Genomic DNA, 23,884 nt, shown 5'->3' on the forward strand with positions numbered 1-23,884 from the left:
ATAATTCTTCATATACTTATGCTTATATCTTATGGTAAGCCCAATGCTTTAGAAAGAAATTACTACGGGGACCAAGTTGCAATATTCCTAACGTGTTTTTTGTAGTTATTGCTCGATCTTTCACATATTGACTTCCAGAAATTCATTATGTTTTGTAATCTGAATGTTGAGTGTTACTGCTCTGATGCTTCCAAATATTTTTATGTAAGTTATCTCTCTTTTAACTTGTATGTTGCAGTGATTTAACACTCTGCTCCACATCTATTTATCTACTTTTTTAATCGCTATATTTATCACAATAAAATTTTTCTACATAGAAAATACTGAATGGAGAGAGGCTCCCATTCTGTTAAATTTGTATGTCCGTGGCATACCAGCTATTTACTTCAAGAAGATTGAGTATGCAGATGATGTGGCTTGTTTTAAATTTTGTGCACGAATGTTGTAACCTTTATTTTTAATATATCATAGACTCAGAAACTCTATCACATTAGTTTTGAAAAGTCATTTGTTACATCAGAAAGGAAATATCATAGGCAGTAATGTTGTTCATGGGAAAAGAGACTGACTTTCAGGCTGTCTAGCTAAGGAGACTAGAAATTATCCTCAGTTGAAACACAACACAAAATCATTGTGCTGTTTGTGAAACATGTTGTAAACACTGCAGAAATATTGTATGTTCATGGGAAAAGAGACTGACTTTCAGGCTGACTAGCTAAGGAGACTAGAAATTATCCTCAGTTGAAACACAACACAAAATCATTGTGCTGTTTGTGAAACATGTTGTAAACACTGCAGAAATATTTTGTAATTAGTGTGAAGTGTTACATACTTTTTAAAATTGTTCTGACCAAACAAAAATCTGAGAATTAAGATTGAGTAAAACAGCATTGTGAACAAATTCAAGTGCATGATTTTAGATTGTGGAGTACTTGCTGTGTTTTTTTAAAAGCATTATGGAGAGGATTCTTGTTGTGTTCATCCTGCAATTCTGTAATTTGGCAACTATGACTTTATATTTTGGATATTGCCGGTCTATTTCAGAGTGAAGTTGAAGCTCTATATTTTAGTCTCATTGGCTCAAGATTGTGTAAATGTTTTAAACTACAGAAACCACCAAAATTCTTACAAAATATTATTGTATTATTGTGAAATGAATTGAATCTGGTTGCAGCACCACTTCATTGAAAAACTAAATGAGTTGTTGCTTCAGTTATTTCCTTATCATCATAATTTCCTCCATGCTGCAGATGATTGATTTGAAAGTACTTATTACTGATGCACCTCTTTAGAAGTATGTAGCTGTTCTAGTCATTACATGTATGTGATATAAAGGCTGAATGATGACAAGCTGTAAATTTTGTATATTTTCAGGCAATTAAATACCTAGATCAATCTACCATTTTCCAAGCAGAAGTTGAAGAGTCATATGACAAGATTCTGAAGTGTATCGATACACTTGAACTTTTTCAGTAAGTATTGCTTCATATGAAGATTGTTTCTCAGAAACTGATAAATAAATTGAGTTGGTTGTACTGCTTTTATGCAATGTAGACTCTCTCTCTCTCTCTCACTCTCTCTTGTCTCTGTATCTTGTCATGAAACTTACACCTATTAACTGTAATTTATTTATTGATTGGTTCTGTGAATCTAGGACTGCAAAATGTGAAAAAGGTATTGTACCGTTCGTTAATTACTATACACATTTTCTGAAATTTTTAAACGCGTCATTTTTCGCAAACAAATTTTTTTACTCTGTACACTTTACAAATACAATCATAATTGGTGATGCAGTTTTGTTTTGATAGATACTCTGTTTTTGTATAGAAATAGTGCATAGAAGCAGTGCTTGACTAAGTAAACCTTCCTGCTTGATTTGAAATGGTTTCTGCAAAACGCTATTTTTTATGGATATGGGTAATACTGTTGAGACCAGCCAGATAGAAGAATATCAGGCCTATGAAACAGACAGTTTATGTTATTATTTAAAATGTTAGCTGCTATGTATGTAACTGATGCATCTGTAAGAGTAATAGATACTAAAAAAAGAATCAAGCTGCAACGTTTATTTTTCATCTTTAGTTTAAGTCTTTCGTAGGTTACAGATTTAAAAATAATGAGGACAGGAAGTATACTTGTCCTTGAAAAAGAAAACTCTTCCTCTTGAGCTTCCAAATTTTCTTCTCGCCCACTCAAAGACATGATGTATTTGTATCAGAAATTACAGCAAACTGTGTAACCAAATGAGTACATGCACAAAACTATGTCAGTACGATCATATTGGCTCAGCCATTCGTGACAGCAACTGTTACGTTTGCTTGCTAATGTTTCTTTCAAAATAATTCTAGAAATTCACAACACAAGATAGCACCAGTCAGTGGGCAGGTAGCGAGATATCTGTACAATGTTCTCATATGTAATAAGTCCAGTTTCAAACAGTAGATGGCTCTCGTGTCGAGAAAAAACTCAGCCCAACCTATATTCAGGTACATCCTTTTTAATACAAAGTTTTGGCCCTTGCTATGCTCGGTCTTGGTCTACAAAGTGTTAATGCATTATACATTATAATGATGGACTGGATTAGACCTTTCCGTAATAGTGCTAATTTAGCTGTTGTGCACTTACATTATTTATTTGTCTTTTCTAGTAGCTGTGTATAGATTTGTTATGGGTGATGGAGGAACTGGTAGTATTTAATTTTTATTTATAATAATTAAATTTTCTTATATACATGCAAGTGGTATATTTTATTGTTCCTAAATAGTTGCCTACACGATAATCTTTGGTCTACCAATTCCGTTAATCTAATAATCTTTCCCTGTAATCTAAATTATTTCAGACTTGCTCCACAGTTTCCCCATATTTCAGAATTGACTGACCATCAGCAAAATATATGATACAGAGGTTATCGTATAAATCATTTTTATCTATCCACTTAAATTAAATGAGGTTATCATACGACATATATTTCCTTAATATTCATACTATGAAAATGTTTCGCTCAGTTTTCTGTTGCTCAGTTTCACATTATTTGTATCCATATGCTGATAAATTTTGTACTCTCTGTTTTCTTTTTCTTTTTTGTCTGTTCATTTCAACATGATGATTAGCTGGGCATTGAATATGTCCGTTACATAGTTTTTTCCAGATTTATCATCAATATGTTAACATCAAAGTACAATAACAAATTTTTATGATAGTCTTAATGTTTTCAAAGTTTTTTCCAGTATTTTCTGTAAATAAAAAGATATTGGTTTCATCTGCAGATTTGTATAATTTCCTATTACTGCTGTTTATATCTAAATCATTTACGTATACCTGCTGGATGAGAATTAACTCCCTAATAAAATTGTTTATAACTTTTTTAACACTTAACCAATTTGGGAAAAAAAACATTTTGTTCCTTACAATGGTAGAATGCTTATGCAGTGCTAAAATGCAACATAAGCTCCTTCATTATGTATAAGTTTCTGTAAACTGATGTGAATATTTGTGACAGACTTCTGCAGATAATCCAGTGGCACATTTCAAGGAACTTGGCGAATTCACTTCTCCAATTGTCAAGAGTTTTTGGTTCTGTGCAATACGCTTTGTCTTTCACCCACCCACAGAGGAAGAAATTGCAGGGTATTAAATCAGGACTCCTTGCTGGCCATTCGAAGGGGCTGTGACATTCCAACCAGTGTCCTGGAAAACGGGTGTCAAGCTAAGCTCAGACGGGTTACACTAACAATAAGTGAGATGAGGCTCCATCTAGCATAAAGATTAAGTCACTGTCATTGTCCCACATGGATACATTACCAAGCATATCAAGGTACTGTTCAACAATGTAGAAAAAGACAAATTTCTACTTACCATAAAGAAGACATGTCAAGTTACAGGCAGGCACAATTGAAGGGTTTATTTCAGGAACCAGTCAAGTGTCAAAACCAGAATAATGAGTTAATGTCACCATATTTGTCTTTGAGGGTAATTGCACATTTCATTGCAGAAATCAGTTAAATATCTCCAACTGTTGTTGTCTTGCATGACGTTTAATTTCACGTTTACATCAGAAACCAGTCAAACGATCCCATTTTTCTGGTTTCTGCAGTAAACTGTGGGGACACTTTATGCTTCTTTGTTGTCAGTTGGTACTCGCACTCTGAATCAACAATAGTCGATATTCAGATGTTTTCATTGTAATCACTGATCAGTTAACTTGAGCTTTTCGAATAAGTCTGTGCTGTTTTCCAGTGTTCATATGTTTCTGATAACAGTATGCCTATATGAAAATGAGATGTCTGCAGGTTCAGAAGACGAACGATGACTCGTACAAATAAAATCATATTCAGAATGCAAGGATGAAAGGAGAGAAAGTTATGTTTCTTACTCTGGCAAGAGTACCTATGAAGAAAAAGCCCAGCAGTATCATTTGTAAGTGCAATGCAAATTGTTATTTAATCATTAACCAGGACATCATTAATGAAACTTGGAGATATTTTCATTCTCTTGAAAATAAAAACTGTCAGGATATCTATATTCAGACTTTGATTGAGGTTAATGAAGTTAAGCATAGATGGGGAAAACAAGGGCCAGACAAAAGGTCAGACAAAGAAAGTGGTAGGCATACTGAAGGCAGTTTTAAAAGAAATCACTCTTACAGATATAACGTAAAGATTGGCAATGTACTGAAACATGTTTGCAAGAATGTCTTTATGAAAATCCATGGTATACCACATAACAGATTAGGGAGAATTTGCCAATTATTACTTCAAAATACTACCATTAAAGACATGAGGGGCAAGAGCAGGAGGGGCAATGCTCTTCCTGGCAACATTTGTGTATGTATCCACGATCATATTGAAAAATTTGAAGTTAAAGACAGCCATTATGGTGGGCAACACAAAAAGTATTTGGATGCTTGTTTAAATGTCACAAAACTTCATAAGATGTTCATTAATGACAACCCTGACATAAAAGATACTGTCAAGTACCATTTTTACTATTCTTATTTTCATGAAAACTTTGGGTACTCATTTGGTTGACCACAGGTTGATGTATGCAGTCAGTGTGAAAGCCTAAACGCAAAATTAACAGATAAATCCTTGAATGATAATGCCAAACGTACGGCAACTGCAGAGCTTGTTGTACACAAGAGGGCCAAGAAGATCTATATTACACTCCTGGAAATTGAAATAAGAACACCGTGAATTCATTGTCCCAGGAAGGGGAAACTTTATTGACACATTCCTGGGGTCAGATACATCACATGATCACACTGACAGAACCACAGGCACATAGACACAGGCAACAGAGCATGCACAATGTCGGCACTAGTACAGTGTATATCCACCTTTCGCAGCAATGCAGGCTGCTATTCTCCCATGGAGACGATCGTAGAGATGCTGGATGTAGTCCTGTGGAACGGCTTGCCATGCCATTTCCACCTGGCGCCTCAGTTGGACCAGCGTTCGTGCTGGACGTGCAGACCGCGTGAGACGACGCTTCATCCAGTCCCAAACATGCTCAATGGGGGACAGATCCGGAGATCTTGCTGGCCAGGGTAGTTGACTTACACCTTCTAGAGCACGTTGGGTGGCACGGGATACATGCGGACGTGCATTGTCCTGTTGGAACAGCAAGTTCCCTTGCCGGTCTAGGAATGGTAGAACGATGGGTTCGATGACGGTTTGGATGTACCGTGCACTATTCAGTGTCCCCTCGACGATCACCAGTGGTGTACGGCCAGTGTAGGAGATCGCTCCCCACACCATGATGCCGGGTGTTGGCCCTGTGTGCCTCGGTCGTATGCAGTCCTGATTGTGGCGCTCACCTGCACGGCGCCAAACACGCATACGACCGTCATTGGCACCAAGGCAGAAGCGACTCTCATCGCTGAAGACGACACGTCTCCATTCGTCCCTCCATTCACGCCTGTCGCGACACCACTGGAGGCGGGCTGCACGATGTTGGGGCGTGAGCGGAAGACGGCCTAACGGTGTGCGGGACCGTAGCCCAGCTTCATGGAGACGGTTGCGAATGGTCCTCGCCGATACCCCATGAGCAACAGTGTCCCTAATTTGCTGGGAAGTGGCGGTGCGGTCCCCTACGGCACTGCGTAGGATCCTACGGTCTTGGCGTGCATCCGTGCGTCGCTGCGGTCCGGTCCCAGGTCGACGGGCACGTGCACCTTCCGCCGACCACTGGCGACAACATCGATGTACTGTGGAGACCTCACGCCCCACGTGTTGAGCAATTCGGTGGTACGTCCACCCGGCCTCCCGCATGCCCACTATACGCCCTCGCTCAAAGTCCGTCAACTGCACATACGGTTCACGTCCACGCTGTCGCGGCATGCTACCAGTGTTAAAGACTGCGATGGAGCTCCGTATGCCACGGCAAACTGGCTGACACTGACGGCGGCGGTGCACAAATGCTGCGCAGCTAGTGCCATTCGACGGCCAACACCGCGGTTCCTGGTGTGTCCGCTGTGCCGTGCGTGTGATCATTGCTTGTACAGCCGTCTCGCAGTGTCCGGAGCAAGTATGGTGGGTCTGACACACCGGTGTCAATGTGTTCTTTTTTCCATTTCCAGGAGTGTAGTATGAAAGAAGCATCTCAAAATGGATGACGAAGAAACCACCGATTTGTATTTTGATTATATGCTAAACTTGCCACTCCAAAATATTCTTGTTCAGGAAATTTTTTACATACGGCAGTTATGGGTTAACGTTTTTAGTATCCATGATTTGAAAAGTAACAAGTCCAAAATCTGCCTTTATCATGAGGGTGAGGGTGACAAGTATCCAGATGAGGTGTGCAGTTTTTTTATTGAATAACATAGAAATATCCAGTAGAGTAAAGAGACTGACTCTTTTTAGTGATGATCCATTAGGACAGAACAAGAACCACACTATTGTTAGGTTTTTGATGAACCTCTGTGACAAAGGGCGATATGACAGTATCATCCACAACTTCCCTGTTTGTGGTCACTCGAATTCACCATATAACAGAGACTTTGGGGCTATGAAGTGTATCATGAAGAAAGTGGATCTAATTTATACATCAGAGCAATACATGGAGCTTATACTGAAAGCAAGTAAAACAAATTGTTTTACTGTACAGGAAGTTTCCTTCCAAGGTAACAGAAGTTTCAAAACATGGTGGCCTCATGCATACAAAAAGCTTACAAACTCAGACAAAACTTCTGGTAGAGGTGTTCCTAAAACCAAAAGGTGAATTTCAAGATATCCGCATACAAACAATTTTGTTACAACAGTAATACATCTGGAAAAGCGGCTGTAAAACCAGATATTGATGGAATCATTCAGTCAACTTTCGCAGTGCTGAAAACAGAGCCTGCTCCTGACTTATCCACCAATTTTGCCTACCCTTCAGGAAAAGTAAGCTTATAAATAGTATAATATATTAGGCAACTTGTACAAAAATTACTGTTAGGTGTAACCAATTTCTTTTATTCAAACCTTTACCTAAAGTATTATAGTGCAGTCTGAAATAATATATTTTTTGGCCATTCTCCATTCATGTTTAGGTCTGAGCCCTAATCCCTTCATTATTGTTTTAGGTTCCTATCAATATCCAGAAACTGCGAGATCTAAATGCCCTAAGACCTCCCTGGCTAGGTATGAAACATTTTATGACAGCATTTTACAATGGCCTACTACAGAGGCAGAATGTGCTGTGGAATTTGTTTATGAGGATTGAGTAGCTCTTACTGTGATGATTGAAGTAGATGATTATTTCATCTGTGTATTAGTAATGTAGTCTCAGTATCATTAAAAATTCTGTCCTTTTCCAATTTATTTGTAAATCCTAAAAATATGGTGAATTATATCATAAAAATACATTTGCTCTACTCGTTTACTGCAGAAACCAGTTAAGTAAATTTTTTTTCATTCCATTGACAACAATATTAAATAACCCAAAATATTTTTTCTTTGATACAATGATTTGCAATACATACTACTTTCAGAAAAACATACCGAAACATGAAGTATGATGGGAGACAGTTTTTTGTGTTTTCCCAAAATGGACAAACTTGGTGCTTGACTGGTTTCTGAAATAGAAAATTCAATTAAAAGACACCTACTAGGTACTGTTCTGTATTCATCGTGTCCTGAATGACATATGCTCCCACCCACCCACCACAATGTGACTTTTGGGCAATGTTGGCTTTGTTCAACATCCACTATTGCCCAGTAATTATATTTGTTCCAGTTAACAAACTCTCCCGTATGAAATGCGGTTTCATCTGACCACAGGATATTACTGAAAGTATGGGACAGTCTTCACACCAAGCAAGCATCATCTCCCCATATTCCAATCGCTGATCACAGTCTTCAGGCGATAGTTCCTGGAAATAATGTGATTTCCATGAGCCAAAATTCAACTCTCTTTTACAAAACAATTTTGATTGTGTGTCAGGTTAAATCATCTTTGTGAGATGCCTGTCTTTGTGCCTGTCTTTGTGATTTTTGAGGACTTAAAGTGAACTGTTGAGGGTCGACTACTTCTCCTACCGTCTGATACAGAACATGTGACCGTTAGCTTCAAGTGGCAATCCCTTATTGTCTTTCTATTTATCAAGGCACAAGGTCCTTTCACAATTTGCCACCATCTCTGTGCTTGTACCAGAGATCGCTTTAGGCTATTTCGTACTGGGATGCCAGCTGAGCCCACTCACACCAGGTTAGATTTTGTGCCATGATCTGCCACTGATATCTGCAATGACATAAATGAAATTGTGCCAGTGAAAGGAACAAAATATCTTTTCTTTTATGAAAATTAGTTAAGTATTTACAAAGTTATAAACAATTTTCAATAGGGGTGTAATTCTTGCCCACCTTGTAGTAGGAATAGGATTGGACTAGATGAGGAACCTTGGGGAACTCCATGTTGACCACACAATATATTAAATCTGTAAACTACTTTCTTTCAGAGAGATATCATTTAAGTCAGTTATGTGTTGCTCCCCTAATTTCCCAGTTCTCAGTCAAATAAAAGTAATTGATCATGATTGTACTGAGGGCTTTTGATAAGTCTAGCAATATGCTCAAGGTATATTCCTGCTTGTCTAGTCCTTGTAGCTTTCATATAGAAAAAATAGCTGTTTCTTTTGAGTTGCTTTTTTTAAAATCATTTTATGAATCTCTTAATCTCTATATGGCAATGTCCTGACTGACTGACTGACTCATCATCGCCCACACCAAAGTACTAAGGATAGAAACTTGAAATTAAGAGAATGAGTGGATCTTATATTGTAGATATTGTTTAATAAGAGATTTTTCAAAATTCGAATCATAAGGGGGTGAAATAGGAGTTTTTTTTTTAAATCGCTGTTAAGGCAATTTTGAAGCTACACCTACAATAATTGGTATTTGGTTTCTCGGTCAGAAATAAAGAAATATGCATTTCAGCATTTTTGGAAATTTAACTCTGTAGTGGTGAAGGCAGCAGAGGATCAAGTAGGTAAAAAGACGAGGGCTAGTAGCAATCCTTGAGTAACAGAAGAAATATTGAATTTAATTGATGAAAGGAGAAAATATAAAAATGCAGTAAGTGAAACAGGCAAAAAGGAATACAAACGTCTCAAAAATGAGATCGACAGGAAGTGCAAAATGGCTAAGCAGGGATGGCTAGAGGACAAATGTAAGGATGTAGAGGCCTATCTCACTAGGGGTAAGATAGATACCGCCTACAGGAAAATTAAAGAGACCTTTGGAGATAAGAGAACAACTTGTATGAATATCAAGAGCTCAGATGGAAACCCAGTTCTAAGCAAAGAAGGGAAAGCAGAAAGGTGGAAGGAGTATATAGAGGGTCTATACAAGGGCGATGTACTTGAGGACAATATTATGGAAATGGAAGAGGATGTAGATGAAGATGAAATGGGAGATATGATACTGCGTGAAGAGTTTGACAGAGCACTGAAAGACCTGAGTCGAAACAAGGCCCCCGGAGTAGACAATATTCCATTGGAACTACTGACGGCCGTGGGAGAGCCAGTCCTGACAAAACTCTACCATCTGGTGAGCAAGATGTATGAAACAGGCGAAATACCCTCAGACTTCAAGAAGAATATAATAATTCCAATCCCAAAGAAAGCAGGTGTTGACAGATGTGAAAATTACCGAACTATCAGCTTAATAAGTCACAGCTGCAAAATACTAAGTTATAAGAGTCGAGGGACATGAAAGGGAAGCAGTGGTTGGGAAGGGAGTAAGACAGGGTTGTAGCCTCTCCCCGATGTTGTTCAATCTGTATATTGAGCAAGCAGTAAAGGAAACAAAAGAAAAATTCGGAGTAGGTATTAAAATTCATGGAGAAGAAATAAAAACTTTGAGGTTCGTCGATGACATTGTAATTCTGTCAGAGACAGCAAAGGACTTGCAAGAGCAGTTGAATGGAATGACACTGTCTTGAAAGGAGGATATAAGATGAACATCAACAAAAGCAAAACAAGGATAATGGAATGTAGTCTAATTAAGTCGGGTGATGCTGAGGGAATTAGATTAGGAAATGAGACACTTAAAGTAGTAAAGGAGTTTTGCTATTTGGGGAGCAAAATAACTGATGATGGTCGAAGTAGAGAGGATATAAAATGTAGGCTGGCAATGGCAAGGAAAGCGTCTCTGAAGAAGAGAAATTTGTTAACATCCAGTATTGATTTAAGTGTCAGGAAGTCATTTCTGAAAGTATTCGTATGGAGTGTAGCCATGTATGGAAGTGAAACATGGACGATAAATAGTTTGGACAAGAAGAGAATAGAAGCTTTCGAAATGTGGTGCTACAGAAGAATGCTGAAGATTAGATGGGTAGATCACATAACTAATGAGGAAGTATTGAATAGGATTGGGGAGAAGAGAAGTTTGTGGCACAACTTGACCAGAAGAAGGGATCGGTTGGTAGGACATGTTCTGAGGCATCAAGGGATCAACAATTTAGTATTGGAGGGCAGCGTGGAGGGTAAAAATCGTAGAGGGAGACCAAGAGATGAATACACTAAGCAGATTCAGAAGGATGTAGGTTGCAGTAGGTACTGGGAGATGAAAAAACTTGCACAGGATAGAGTAGCATGGAGAGCTGCATCAAACCAGTCTCAGGACTGAAGACCACAACAACAACAACAACAACAGTGGTGAAATAGTGGGTGAAAGCCCTTTTTTGAAGATTTATCATTGTTAAAGAACTACTAAAGAATTTTTAAAGCTACAGCTCTGAACACTAGTATTTGGCTCCTTGGTTACAAAAATAAAAAAAAAGTGTGTTTCAGTGTTGTTGGAAACTGAACCTCAAAGGAGGTGAACTGGGGATGAGATTTTTTTCTGAAAATATTTTATTATGAAAGCATTTTTAAAGCTTGGCTGCTCAGTCAGAAATAAAAAAAAAGTACATGTTTCACTGTTTTAGGAAATTCAGCCCCTATGGGGGTGAAATGGAGGATGAAAACTTTTTATGTAAATATTTCACTGTGCAAGCATTTTTGAAGCTAAATCTACAAAAAATTGTGTTTGGGTTCTCTGTAAGAAATAAAACGTATGCATGTCACTGTTCTCGAAAATTCAACCCCTAAGGGGGTGAAATAGAGGACAGAACATCTTATGAAAATATTTCATTGTGGAAGCATTTTTAAAGCTAAATCTTTGAAAATTAGTGTTTGGCTTCTCGGTTGGAGATGAAAAAATATGTGTTTCACTGTTTTTGGATACTCAACCCCTAAGAGGGTGAAATAGGGTCAGACTGATTCACTGACTAAGCCCAGCTTAGAATGATAGGAAGTCAAAGTTTGGAGAGGGTGTGGATCTTATACTGTAGGCATCATTTAAGAAGGGATTGTTTGAAATTCCACTTCTATGTGGGTGAAATAGGGGATGAAAGGCTTATTTCAGTATTTTTGGAAATTTGACTGCTACGGTGGGGAGGGGGGGGGGGGGTGGGGGGGGGGGGTGTAAAACAATGAGTGAAAGTTTTTTTGAAAATCAATAAATACTAAAGAACTACTAAAGGATTTTTAAAGCTACATTTATGACAACTGATATTTTATTTCTGGGTTAGAAATAGAAAAATACACATTTCACTGTTTCTGGAAATTCAGCTCGCAAGGGAGTGCAATAGAGAATGAAAATTTTTAAGAAAATATTTCCTTACATTAAAAAAAACTTTAAAGATAAATTTATGAAAGTTGGTATTTCATGTCTTGGTTAGATATAAAGAAATATTTGTTAGTGGATGAAAGTTGCTATGGAAATAACTCCAGAAGAACACAAAATGCATGACTAACAAAAACTATGGACTTCAGCTGTCAGAATTGCTTTTTGGCCAGAAGTACTTTAATAAAGACCATGCTTATACGGCATTAATTAGTGTGAGAAACATAGAAGGTGTTGCAGTTTGTGAAAAATGTAAAAAATTGATTAAACAAAAACAAAAAAATCTCTGTGGGTCATATGGTCTACATGAGTAAAGCAGTAGCTGCTAAGCTAGTATTTTATATTTCTTTAAGGACCTAGTCTTTTATCTTTTTAAATCAATAATTTTTTTAAAATACAGACAGTAGAGAATCACGTCTAGAGTTGACACCTCTTTCTGACTTTTTTTGTTGTGAAGTGGTTTCAGTTTTGTTGGAAAGTCGCCAGTTGAGACGGACAGATTTAAAAACTAAATCAGTGGTTTAGAAATTATGTCTGTACTTATTTTACAGCAATATCTGGTATATTATCTGTTCCTGATAAGTGTTTTGATTTTATTAACTTGATTTCTTGCTGAACTTCTGCATATTTATTGACATGAAAGATGTTGTATTGTCTACTGATTCAATTTTTGATGCCAGATGTGTGTATGATATTGTCACATAGAAACCACAGTCAAGTCCAAATCTAGAGGTAGGGTCGCCACTGAAGTAAAACACATAGAACTGAAAGCACATTTATTACATACACCAGCATACAGCCAGAGCAGAACTGAATTGCACGGAGAGTGTAGCAGACAATGAATATTCGAGAATACACAAATATTCCAGAAGCAATAAATACTGAATAACAAATATTTGTCAATGGTTGGTTTGAACTGGCAACCCACAGCACTCCAACAATGGTACTAACCACTACACCATATTGTGTGGCCTGTAGCTCACACCATTGTTCAGTCTCCTGGAAAAACAGTGACCCCCACTGTTACAGGAATTCTCAGTGGAGCTGACTACTGCACCATGGATCTAGATCTTGACAGTAGTCTACCCTATGTCAGCACTGGTGGGTCCTTGCATTCTGTTTGTGTTATTACATCCTCTTTACTGTGATGGGCATCAAAGATAGATCATCTGTCAAGTGAGTCTTCAGATTGTTTTAACATCCTGTCGTCAATCTGCTTCTCTGGACTTTAGTAGGGTTTCATCTACAGGACACCTCTGGGCTTTTGTCTTTTGGCAAGTGACAAGGGATACAATATGGTTCAAAGCAGCATTTTAGTAACTTTTTCCCAATAATCCTACTTTCTACAAAGGCGCAAAAATTCAAGCAAAGTCTCTTGGGCTGCATCTCACTGGTCAGTGCTTGGCCATGTAGTACTCTCTCTCTTACTTCTGGGTGTCCAGGTCCATGTATGAGCCAGCTGACATGCTTGTTGGGTCTTGGTGATGAGATGTTTGACATAGTCTTTCTAAGTATCAGTTGGTTGTAATGGGAACAGTGTATTCATTGTCATTTCAGCCTTGCAACTGTGGAGTGGGAAGAACAGTGTTAATCCTGTAGCATATTCCTTCACTGAATTGTATGCAAATATCGCAACGGGTAGTATTGTAACCTAATCTCTCCGTTCAACATCAGTGTACATTGAAAGCATATCTGCCAGTGTCTTATTAAAGGGTTCTGCGAGGCCATGAGCCTGTGGATGGTAGTCAGTTGTCACCTTGTGTGTGATGTTGCAATGTGAAATTACCTCTGACACTAGTTGCGAGCTAACGTCCCCAAAGATGTTCAGGCTCACATGCAGTTCCTCTTTGTCTAAATGTCTTGGCTCAAACTTGTCTAGGGGTTGAACCACACGTGTCGCATTACATGCCCTAAGTTAGACACTTGTTACCCTTTGGTTAAATTGTCTGGCTGATGGCAAGTTTGCAAAATACAAAGTTAACGTAACATATAATAATAGTGATAATGATATCAGGAACTAAATTAATGACCCATAAGTGATGTAGGCCACACAGTTGCAATTTGGTTAGAATAATGTTTATTCAGAAAGCAAACTAATAGCGAAAGTGGTCATATTTAGAATTACTATTACACTTTATCTTCCCTGCATAATGCAGTCTCCATTTTATGCACAAAAAATGGCTTCCTCTCATGTTAAATCAGTGTCCGGAGGTAAAATAGTCCCCCATTCGGATCTCCGGGGGGGACAACTTGAAAGGAGGCAAAAAATCAAAACGAGAATTGGTACCTGGAATGTCAGAACTCTGCTACAAGCAGGAAAACTAGAAAACCTTAAAAGAGAGATGGAAAAGAATCATATGGACCTCGTAGGAGTTGCTGAGGTAAGATGGAATGGACATGGAGAGTTGCAGTCAGATGAATATGTATTCTTCTACTCAGGAGGAGAAGTAAAAGGAATTAATGGAGTAGGAATGATTATGACAAAGGAATTGGCTAAATGTGTAGAATATGTAGACTATGCAAATGACCGGGTTATTGGTGTAAGGCTGAAAGGAGCACAAAAAGATTTACTGATTGTCCAGGTGTATATGCCAATGTCAGAACATGATGACCAAATTGTAGAGGAAACGTACAATGTAATAGAGAGAATAATGGACGAAAATGAAAAATGCTGCAAAATAGTAATGGGAGACTGGAACGCCATTGTGGGAGAAGGGAAAGAGGGAAACATAGTAGGCAGTCATGGTCTTGGAAAGAGAAATGACAGAGGTGAATGGTTAATTGACTTCTGCAGGGAAAGGCAGCTGATAGTGGCAAACACATGGTTCAAGAACCATAAGAGGAGGCTCTACACTTGGAAATCACCAGGGGATAAATATAGAAACCAAATCGATTTTATACTGGTAGAAGAAAGATACAGGAATGGAATCAAGAAGGTGCACACATTACCAGGTGCAGATATTAATAGTGACCACAACTTACTTATGGCAGAAATAGAAATAAGAATGAAAAAACTGAAAAAGGCGACAATGGTGAAGAAATGGGATCTAGAGAAGACAAGGTCCAACAAAGAACAAATTACAGAAATGCTGTCTTGGGACTTTCTAAACACATTACGAGACAAAGAAGCACCTGATAATGCCAACGAGTACTGGAATATGCTGAAAGGTCAAAAAAACCATGGGCCACACAAGAAATGATTTCCAAGATGGAGGAGAGAAGAAAATTGAAAAACAAGAACACTGAAGATGCAAGAAAGATATACCGAAGGTTAAATAACGAACTGCGAAGAGAAACAGAGCAGGCTAGGAAAAAATGGCTAAAAGAGGAATGTGATGAAATTGAAAAACTGGACAGGAAAGGAAGATACGACTTACTATACAACAGAGTAAAGACTATGACATGGGAACAAAACAGAGCAGGAAGTGCTACTATGGAAATTTTGAGTAAAGACGAAGAGGTAGTGTATAAAGATCGTGACGATGTCCTCCAGAGATGGGAAGAATATATAAAAGAGCTATATGACACAAATAGCAAACCAGAAACTCTGGAACTTGAATCACACAACAGTGTAAGTGATGAAGAGAAAGGACCGACCATCATAATGGAAGAAGTAAAGTCTGCCATTGCTGCAATGAAAAATGGCAAAGCAGTAAGTACAGATACAATACCGGGAGAAATACTAAAATGCTTGAACCACAATGGAATAAGAGAAATATTGAGGTTATGTAATAAAATATATGACAGTGGTGAATGGCCTGAGGACTTTTTGACAACAGTAATGATTCCATTACCGAAAAAACAAGGAACCAAGAAATGCAGCGAGCACAGGACAATCAGCCTCATTTCACATGCAGCCAAAGTGATGTTAAGAATAATTAATAAAAGACTTGAAAAAGTAATAGAGGAGAATCTCGGCGAGGAGCAGTTTGGCTTTAGATGGAATACGGGCACCAGAGATGCAATAGGGCTCCTACGAATCTTGGGAGAAAGGTTTATTGAAAAAGGAAGAGACCTATATATGTGCTTCATCGATTTAGAAAAGGCATTTGACAATGTGGTTTGGGACAAGCTGGCGACTATTATGAGGGAAAAGAGAGTGGACTGGAAAACCAGAAGACTTATAAACTCATTGTAACTTAATCAAAAAGTTTCAGTTAAAGTGAGAGGAGAAAGTACAAACTGGATCAGACTAGGGAAAGGAGTAAGACAAGGATGCTGTTTATCACCTACTCTTTTCAACCTGTACTTGGAAAATATGATTGACCAATGCTCATTAGATGACAAAGGAGTAGAAATTGGAGGAAGAAGAGTAGGGTGCTTGAGATTTGCTGATGACATGGTCCTTCTAGCCACAGGGGAAAAAGAATTACAGGATTTGGTGGACACCATTCCAACTAACGGAAAAAAATATGGAATGAAAATTAACACAAATAAAACAAAAGTATTGGCAATAGGAAGAAATAAGGAAATAAAAATTGTGCTGAATGGAGAAACACTAGAACAGGGGCAAAATTTTAAGTATCTTGGAAGCAGGATAGGCACCGACTGGAAGTGCACCACAGAAATTAAAACAAGGACAGCAATGGCAAAAGAGGCGTTTTATAAGAAAAGGAGAATCTTCTGCAGCGGTATGGACAGAGAACTCAGAAAGAGACTCATAAAATGTCTTGTATGGAGTGTTCTTCTATATGGCGCTGAAACATGGACTATGAGGAAAAAAGACAGAGAAAGGCTGGAGGCTTTTGAGATCTGGACATGGCGGAAGATGGAAAGAATAAGTTGGATGGACAGAGTAAAAAATGAAGAGGTACTGAGAAGAGTGGGAAAGAAAAGGCAGTTACTAGATGTAATAAAGAGAAGAAAAAGAAATTGGATTGGGCATATATTAAGAAAGAATGACGGACTGATAAAAACAGTTTTAGAAGGTTATGTAGAAGGGAAAAGGAAGCGAGGAAGGAAGAGATTCCAGATACTGGATGACATGATGGACGGTACAACATACAGCAGCCTTAAGAAGGAAGCAATGGATCGCAGAAAATGGAGAGGCAAAGGACCTGCTAATATAGCAGATGGAAATAGAAATGTCGTGTGGCTAGGGCCTCCCGTCGGGTAGACCGTTCGCCTGGTGTAGGTCTTTCGATTTGACGCCACTTCGGCGACCTGCTCGTTGATGGGGATGAAATGATGATGATTAGGACAACACAACACCCAGCCCCTGAGCGGAGAAAATTTCAACTGATGATGATGATGATTACACTCGAGCGCATATACATTTGACATAGTCTGAACGTTCACAATCTCATCGTGAATTACTCCACCTCATTAACTATGTGAAAAGTTAAGAGTTCACACCAGGCGTGCAGCTGCTCGCCTCTCAGAGACTAAGTCCCACAATACCACACAACGTGAAATTTTCTAAGTTGTTTCACTTCCTAGCTACCTAAAGACCGACTGCCTGCTTTTGCGTCTCAATCCAAACTGTACCCTTTGGTGTCTCCAGCTGAACTGTCTGCTTTCGCATTTGCTCCAGCACTCCCCCTGCCCGTCCCCAGTAGCATTTCCCGCGCACCGAATATCCTCACTCAAATAACTAGGGCAGTTCCTTTTCCTGAAGCCAACCATCTGATTGGCTACTGCTTATTCTACATTATTTTACATTTTAACATATTTAAATAGTCAAAGCTTGACCACTTTCACATTCTAAATAAAGTATCAATAATATCCATTACATAATAAACGTTAAATTCTTTTACATATAACCAATACAGTTTCCTTCTTAGCTTTGAATGCCATGGCCAGCAGCCGTGCACCAATATCGTTTCTGATAAATAAATAAATAAATTAACTATTATGCACTAAACTTTACAACAAATATTCTATTACCTAATGATTCAATAAGGTGTCATGCTGTCATCGTTCAGTGTGTTTTGTGTGGAGGAAATGATGATCTGATGTTTAACTGAAAATAGTGATAATTTAAATTTACTGTACCTTTGAAACAAATAAAGTTACATATTTGATATTTATAACATTTGTCATTTTAATGATGCGCTTTTGTATGAATTGTCGATTGCTAAGATCGACCAAAGCGTTCAGATTTTAGCATTCAGGTATTTGTTACAAAACTTGTTATGTTCACTTTAATAGTAAATCCCTTAACTATTACAGATACGATCAATATTCAAGTTTTATTCGGATCACCATGAAAATTTGTGGAGGGTGGCAGATTAAAATTACTGTGGCTTGATTCCCTGCACTACTACAGAATTAAATAGTTTTCGTAAATGTTTCCCTTTATGGCCGATCTTAGGTCTGTCGTATTTAACACTGCTACATCTTCTTGGCCACAAATGGCTTCTACTGGGTTTCTGTATGACATAGGTTCTCGTCTGTCTCATTCGCACATTACAACGCTTAGGTCTAATTAGACAGTAGACCCCATCTCATGGTGAATCTGCACTCTTTGTGACATCCGGTCCTGGATGACAAGGTTCGCTTCACAATTCCTGAAGGCTGACTCTTTTGGTCATATACTTGAATTACAGTGAAATGCTCATTAACTTTTCCATGAGGAGAGAGCATTGGTGCTCTCTGGAGTGCTGTGTGCTTTAAAATGATGTCTTCTAAAAGGAACTTCGCAATTTTTGGTGCTTCGTTAGCCAGCACTGCTTAAGTGTCAAAATGGGTGAGGTATTAATGGCAGACTATTATCCATTGATTCAAGATTGTTGACTTTAGGGGCTTCCCCAAGAGGTCGATTCCAATTTGGTGGAGTGTTGCTGCTGCAGGTGGGATTGGTACCAGATGCCCTGTAGGCAACTGTGGCACGCGCTTCTGTCAGCATTCCGTACATTGGCTTGACTTAGTGTCTAATGGATTGGAAAAGACTGGCACCTGACACTTGTACCTGATTTTGTCTAGAGTCTTCACAAATCCTGGGTGACCAGATGTTGCAGCATCACGGGAAAACTTCAACGTAGCTGGCCATAGTTGAGCTGGGATGACGAGCAACCATTTCTGCCCCATTGGATCATAATTTCTCTTGTACGGTGCTCTGTCAATTGGTTGAAACTTCTTTCATCAAGTGTTAGACTTTGTCAGCTTTGGACGTGTTCAGATTTACTATATGGCATTGAGCCAAAATATTCTTTATGTACGACTATGTTGTTTCCCCATGATGTTGTGCCCTGTTCCTCAGTTGTTCCTCTGCTAAGCAGACTTGCTGCTCATTGTTACAGAACACTTTCATCGGTTAAGCCTGGAATTTATCGCAGCTGTTGAGCTACAATCAGTGCTGGTCTGTGTCATCCAAGTAAAAGTACACACTTTTCAGACACTTCATGTCCTCCTACCTGTTGCATTTTGTGACTCAGTCAAATTCTTTCACACATTTTGTGAGATACTGACTCGTGTCTCTGGAAAACTCTGATAGGTGCCTGATGTGTATCTGACATACTGCTGTGTGGGCTCCATTGGTCTCCTGAATGCCAGGTGTACCAGTATGAAATCAGTGTTTTTTTTGTGAAAATGAAACAGTAATTTTGAATTGAAAAGTAAAAACATTTCATTCAAAGTACTGACCATTGCTTTCCATACATTTTGACCACCTTTCTGGCAATTTGTGGACACCACCCCAATAGAAATGTTCATCTTTTGAAGCAAACCAATCAGACACCCAATTTTCGACTTCTTCGTAGGAATCGAAGTGTTCCTCAGCCAATGCGTGTGCCATTAATGAAAACAAATGGTAGATGGAAGGGGCCAAGTCTGGTGAATACGGCGGGTGGGGTAGCAGCTCCCAGCCAAGTGTTTTGATTGTATCCTGAACCAGTTTTGCTTTGTGTGCAGGTGCATTGTCGTGTAAAAAAATAACTTTGCCATGTCTTCTGGCCCATTTTGGTCTTTTTTCGATCAGTGCATAGTTCAATTTGATCATTTGTTGTCTGTAGCGATTAGTATTCACAGTTTCACTGGGTTTTAGAAGCTCATGATACACCACACCTTTCTGATCCCACCAAACACAGAGCATTGTCTTCTTGCCGAATTGATCAGGTTTTGCAGTCGATGTTGATGGTTGTCCCGGATTAACTCATGATTTTTCCCATTTAGGATTCTTAAAATAAATCCATTTTTCATCGCCAGTAACAATTCAATGCAAAACTGATTTTCTTTCATGTCTTTGAAGCAAAATTTGACAAAGGTTTTTCAGTTTTCCATCTGTCTTTCATTCAATTCATGTGGCACCCATTTTCCACACTTGTGGATCTTTCCCATAGCTTTCAAACGGTCAGAAATTGTTAGTTGTGCAACATTTAGCATTGCTGCCATTTGCTTCTGATTCAAAGTATCATCTTCATCCAATATTGCTTGCAATTCAGTGTATTCAAACTTTTTTGGTGGTCTTCCACATTCTTCATTTCTTGCATCAAAATCATTATTTCTGAACCGTTGAAACCATCTTTTGCATGTTGCATCTGATAGAGCATGATCACCATATGCCTCGACAAGCATTCGATGCGACTCTGCAGCACTTTTTTTCAAATGAAAACAAAAAATTAATGCTTTCCGCAAATCATCACTTTCTGGTACAAAATTCGACATTGTTAACACGATGAAAACATATGATGTTTGTTCCGTGACTTGATGTATATTAAATATCTTTGACAGGTGTCATACCAACCAAACAAAACAAAAAATTAAGGCTCGTTCACAACAAATGTTCCCTATCGACACATTTGTATCTTAACGCTCATTTCATACCGGTACACCTGGTATACAGTGGTACTGCTTGTATTCTGTTTCCTGTTCTTGTAGTTAATGGCTTTTACATTGCCTTATTGAGCTGTGGTAATATAAAGTGTGCTATTAGAAAATTCCCCTTAGGACTGGTGGAGGGGACTGAGTAGACAATATTTTGAATTGTAACTGATGCCTGGAAATTTACTGGATCCGCACTGCAGTAGTTTAAAGACAAGTTTGCTGGTGGGGTTTCTTAGTGATGGGACAGCCGACTGTTTTTATTAATCAACTGGTCAACTGATTGTTTTTCTGTTCAGGCGGTTTTTTCAGTCCAATGAAACAACCAAGTGAAACTTGTCTTTGCAGCCATGTCAGCTACATGAGTGTTTTCAAACATTCACTGGTTTTGAGAGGTTTCACTCAAAGCGAGACAACTGACTGAAACTAGTCCCTGTCAGTTGCGGCTGTTATATGAATGTTTTCACTCACTGACTGGTTTCATTCGGTGCGAGAGAACTGACTGACTACTGAAGTCTCTGTTGGTTGGGCCATTATATTAATGTTTTCACTTGGCCCTTGGGTTTGAATGATTTTTACAAACTTAATTTTTCACTTTTTTCCGTAGGGTCATTGGGGTGGCCTCCTCTTCTGGCTGCCAGGGTCAGGGCTGCAGCTGGCATGAGAAGGTGGTGTGGTAGCTGGTGCGAGCACATCACTGCTGGGACCTGCACTAGCGACAACTGGCCACCACGTCACCTCCTTGCGCCAGCTGCAGCCCTGGCCCTGGAAGCTGCAGGATGCTGACTGTACCAAACATGCACTATCTCAGATTTTAATTTCATTTATGGACATCATCTCTTTTCAGTAAAACAGTTGCAAAAATGTGTCTATGTTCCATTCTTCTTCGTATGTCCCTAAGAGAACTCCCATGCTTGCTCAGTATTGTACTTCCAATGAAGCTTTGTTAGTTATGTGTTTACTCCACCTCGAACAATTTAATGCACAGCAATGTATTTATCAGTTTTAAATGGTGAAAAGAAGAATCAGTCTTTCATTAATGTAGGAAAAGATAGATTTACCATAAAGATGACACGTCAAGATGCAACAGGCATGATTAAAAGAGACTCACATATAGCTTTCGGACACAGTCTTTGTCAGTAAAAAACACACACACACACACACACACACACACACACACACACACACAAGCAAGCACTCTCAAGCACACACGACCACCAACTCCAGCATCTGGGGCCAGAATCCATTACTGACGAAGGCTGTGGCCAAAAGCTATAGGTCAATGTCTTTTAATTGTGCCTGTTTGCAGCTTGATGTGTGTTCTTTATGGTAAGTAGCAATCTATCTTTTCCTACATTGTTGATATTCCTACTGGAAGTTTCCATTGTTAGAATTAGATTTTCAGCACATAATGAAACGAATGTCTTTATTGCTTGTCTTCGTGTACACCTGAGGGTATGTGCACCCCTGTTTGTATTGTATGCCACTATGTTACAGCATCTAATGAAAATACTACAGACTGGTTTCACTCAGAAGAATAACTGGATAACTCGGTCATCACATAAACCACTAAACAGTGCTTTCAATTGAATGAACGAATGAATGCAAGCTTTAACTGACAGAAAAACTAGAGACTGCTTTCACGTGAAAAAGAAAGAATGAATAACTCAGTCAGTGGTACACAAAATGCCACTGGACTGCGTCGACTGTTTGCATTCAGTTGCTCCCTGAGACTGGTACATGCAAAAGAAATGAATGAATAAAAATGCCACCGATATGTAAAACTACAACTGACTGATTCATTTGTTTCCATTCGGTTGCTCTTATAGAATGATGCTATTCACCATATAGCAGAGATGCTGAGTCACAGATAGGCACAACAAGAAGGCTGTCACAAATAAGCTTTTGACCAAAAGGCCTTCAAATAGACGACACACACACAAACACACACACACACACACACACACACACACACACATATGCAAATGCAACTCACACACACAACTCCAATCTCTGGCAATTGCATCCACGCTGCGAGCAGCAGCACCAGTGCATGATGGGAGTGGTGAATGGGTGGTGGTAAGAAGGAGTCTGGGGTGGGGAGGAGGAGGGATAGAAGGGTAGGGATGGCATACAGTGCAGTTGTGCTGAGGAGCGTGCGTTCTACTACCCCCCTCATCTCTCCCCTGCTCTCCGTCTAACCTCCCAACTGCACATATCTACCCTACCCTCTCTCCACCTCGTTCCTGCACTCCCCAGCAACATTTCACTGTCCCACATCCCTACACCCCTACCCTACTATCCCTCCCCCTCCCCTCCCCAGCCCCCTCCTTACTCCCACCCTGTCGCCATTGCCATGATGCACTGCTACTGCTGCTCGCAGTGTTGCTTCAGTTGCCAGAGATTACAGCTGTGTGTGTGAGTTGCGTTTGCGCGCGTGTGTGTGTGTGTGTGTGTGTGTGTGTGTGTGTGTGTGTGTGTGCTGGGTGAAAGCTCATTTGTGACAATCTTTTTCTTGTGCCTGACTGCGACTCAACATCTCTGTTATATGATGAGTAGCAACTTTCCTTTTCATAATATTGTTACATTCCATCCTGGATTTTCCATTGTTTGAAAGGAATGAATGAATAATTCAACCGGTATGTAAAGCTGCAACCAAATGAGTGATTCTATTGTTTTCTAACAACTGACCGAATCAGTTGTTTTCCTTCGGTTGTTCTCATCACTAGTGGTGCCTACGTAGGTTCGGCTGATGTCATTTGGCATCAGTCCTACCTCTGAATTGGTTCAAGTCTCATTCACTTGTCTGTGAGTGTTAGAGCAACATGGTTGAGCACACATTTGCAGAATACACTGACATTATCTTTCTATATGTTGAAGTCACAGTAATGGAAGAGCTGCTCATCGACTTCCTCGTGTTCATTATCCACAACATCCAACTCCAGTGCATACCCTTTTCACCACATTTATGC

At 39.1% G+C, this 23,884-nt stretch overlaps 1 protein-coding gene across 1 annotated transcript in view; it reads left to right on the top strand.

Annotated features, from left to right (window-relative positions):
- The window catches only part of LOC126456501 (dynein beta chain, ciliary-like), a 186,722-nt gene that overhangs the window by 93,682 nt on the left and 69,156 nt on the right, over positions 1 to 23,884 (top strand). The window contains exon 8 of the mRNA XM_050092251.1: positions 1,375 to 1,472. Within this exon, the coding sequence (XP_049948208.1) occupies positions 1,375 to 1,472 (98 nt within the window). The remainder of the gene's footprint in view (positions 1 to 1,374; positions 1,473 to 23,884) is intronic.

This window comes from Schistocerca serialis, chromosome 2 (assembly GCF_023864345.2).
Source record: "Schistocerca serialis cubense isolate TAMUIC-IGC-003099 chromosome 2, iqSchSeri2.2, whole genome shotgun sequence".
Lineage (NCBI taxonomy): Eukaryota > Metazoa > Arthropoda > Insecta > Orthoptera > Acrididae > Schistocerca > Schistocerca serialis.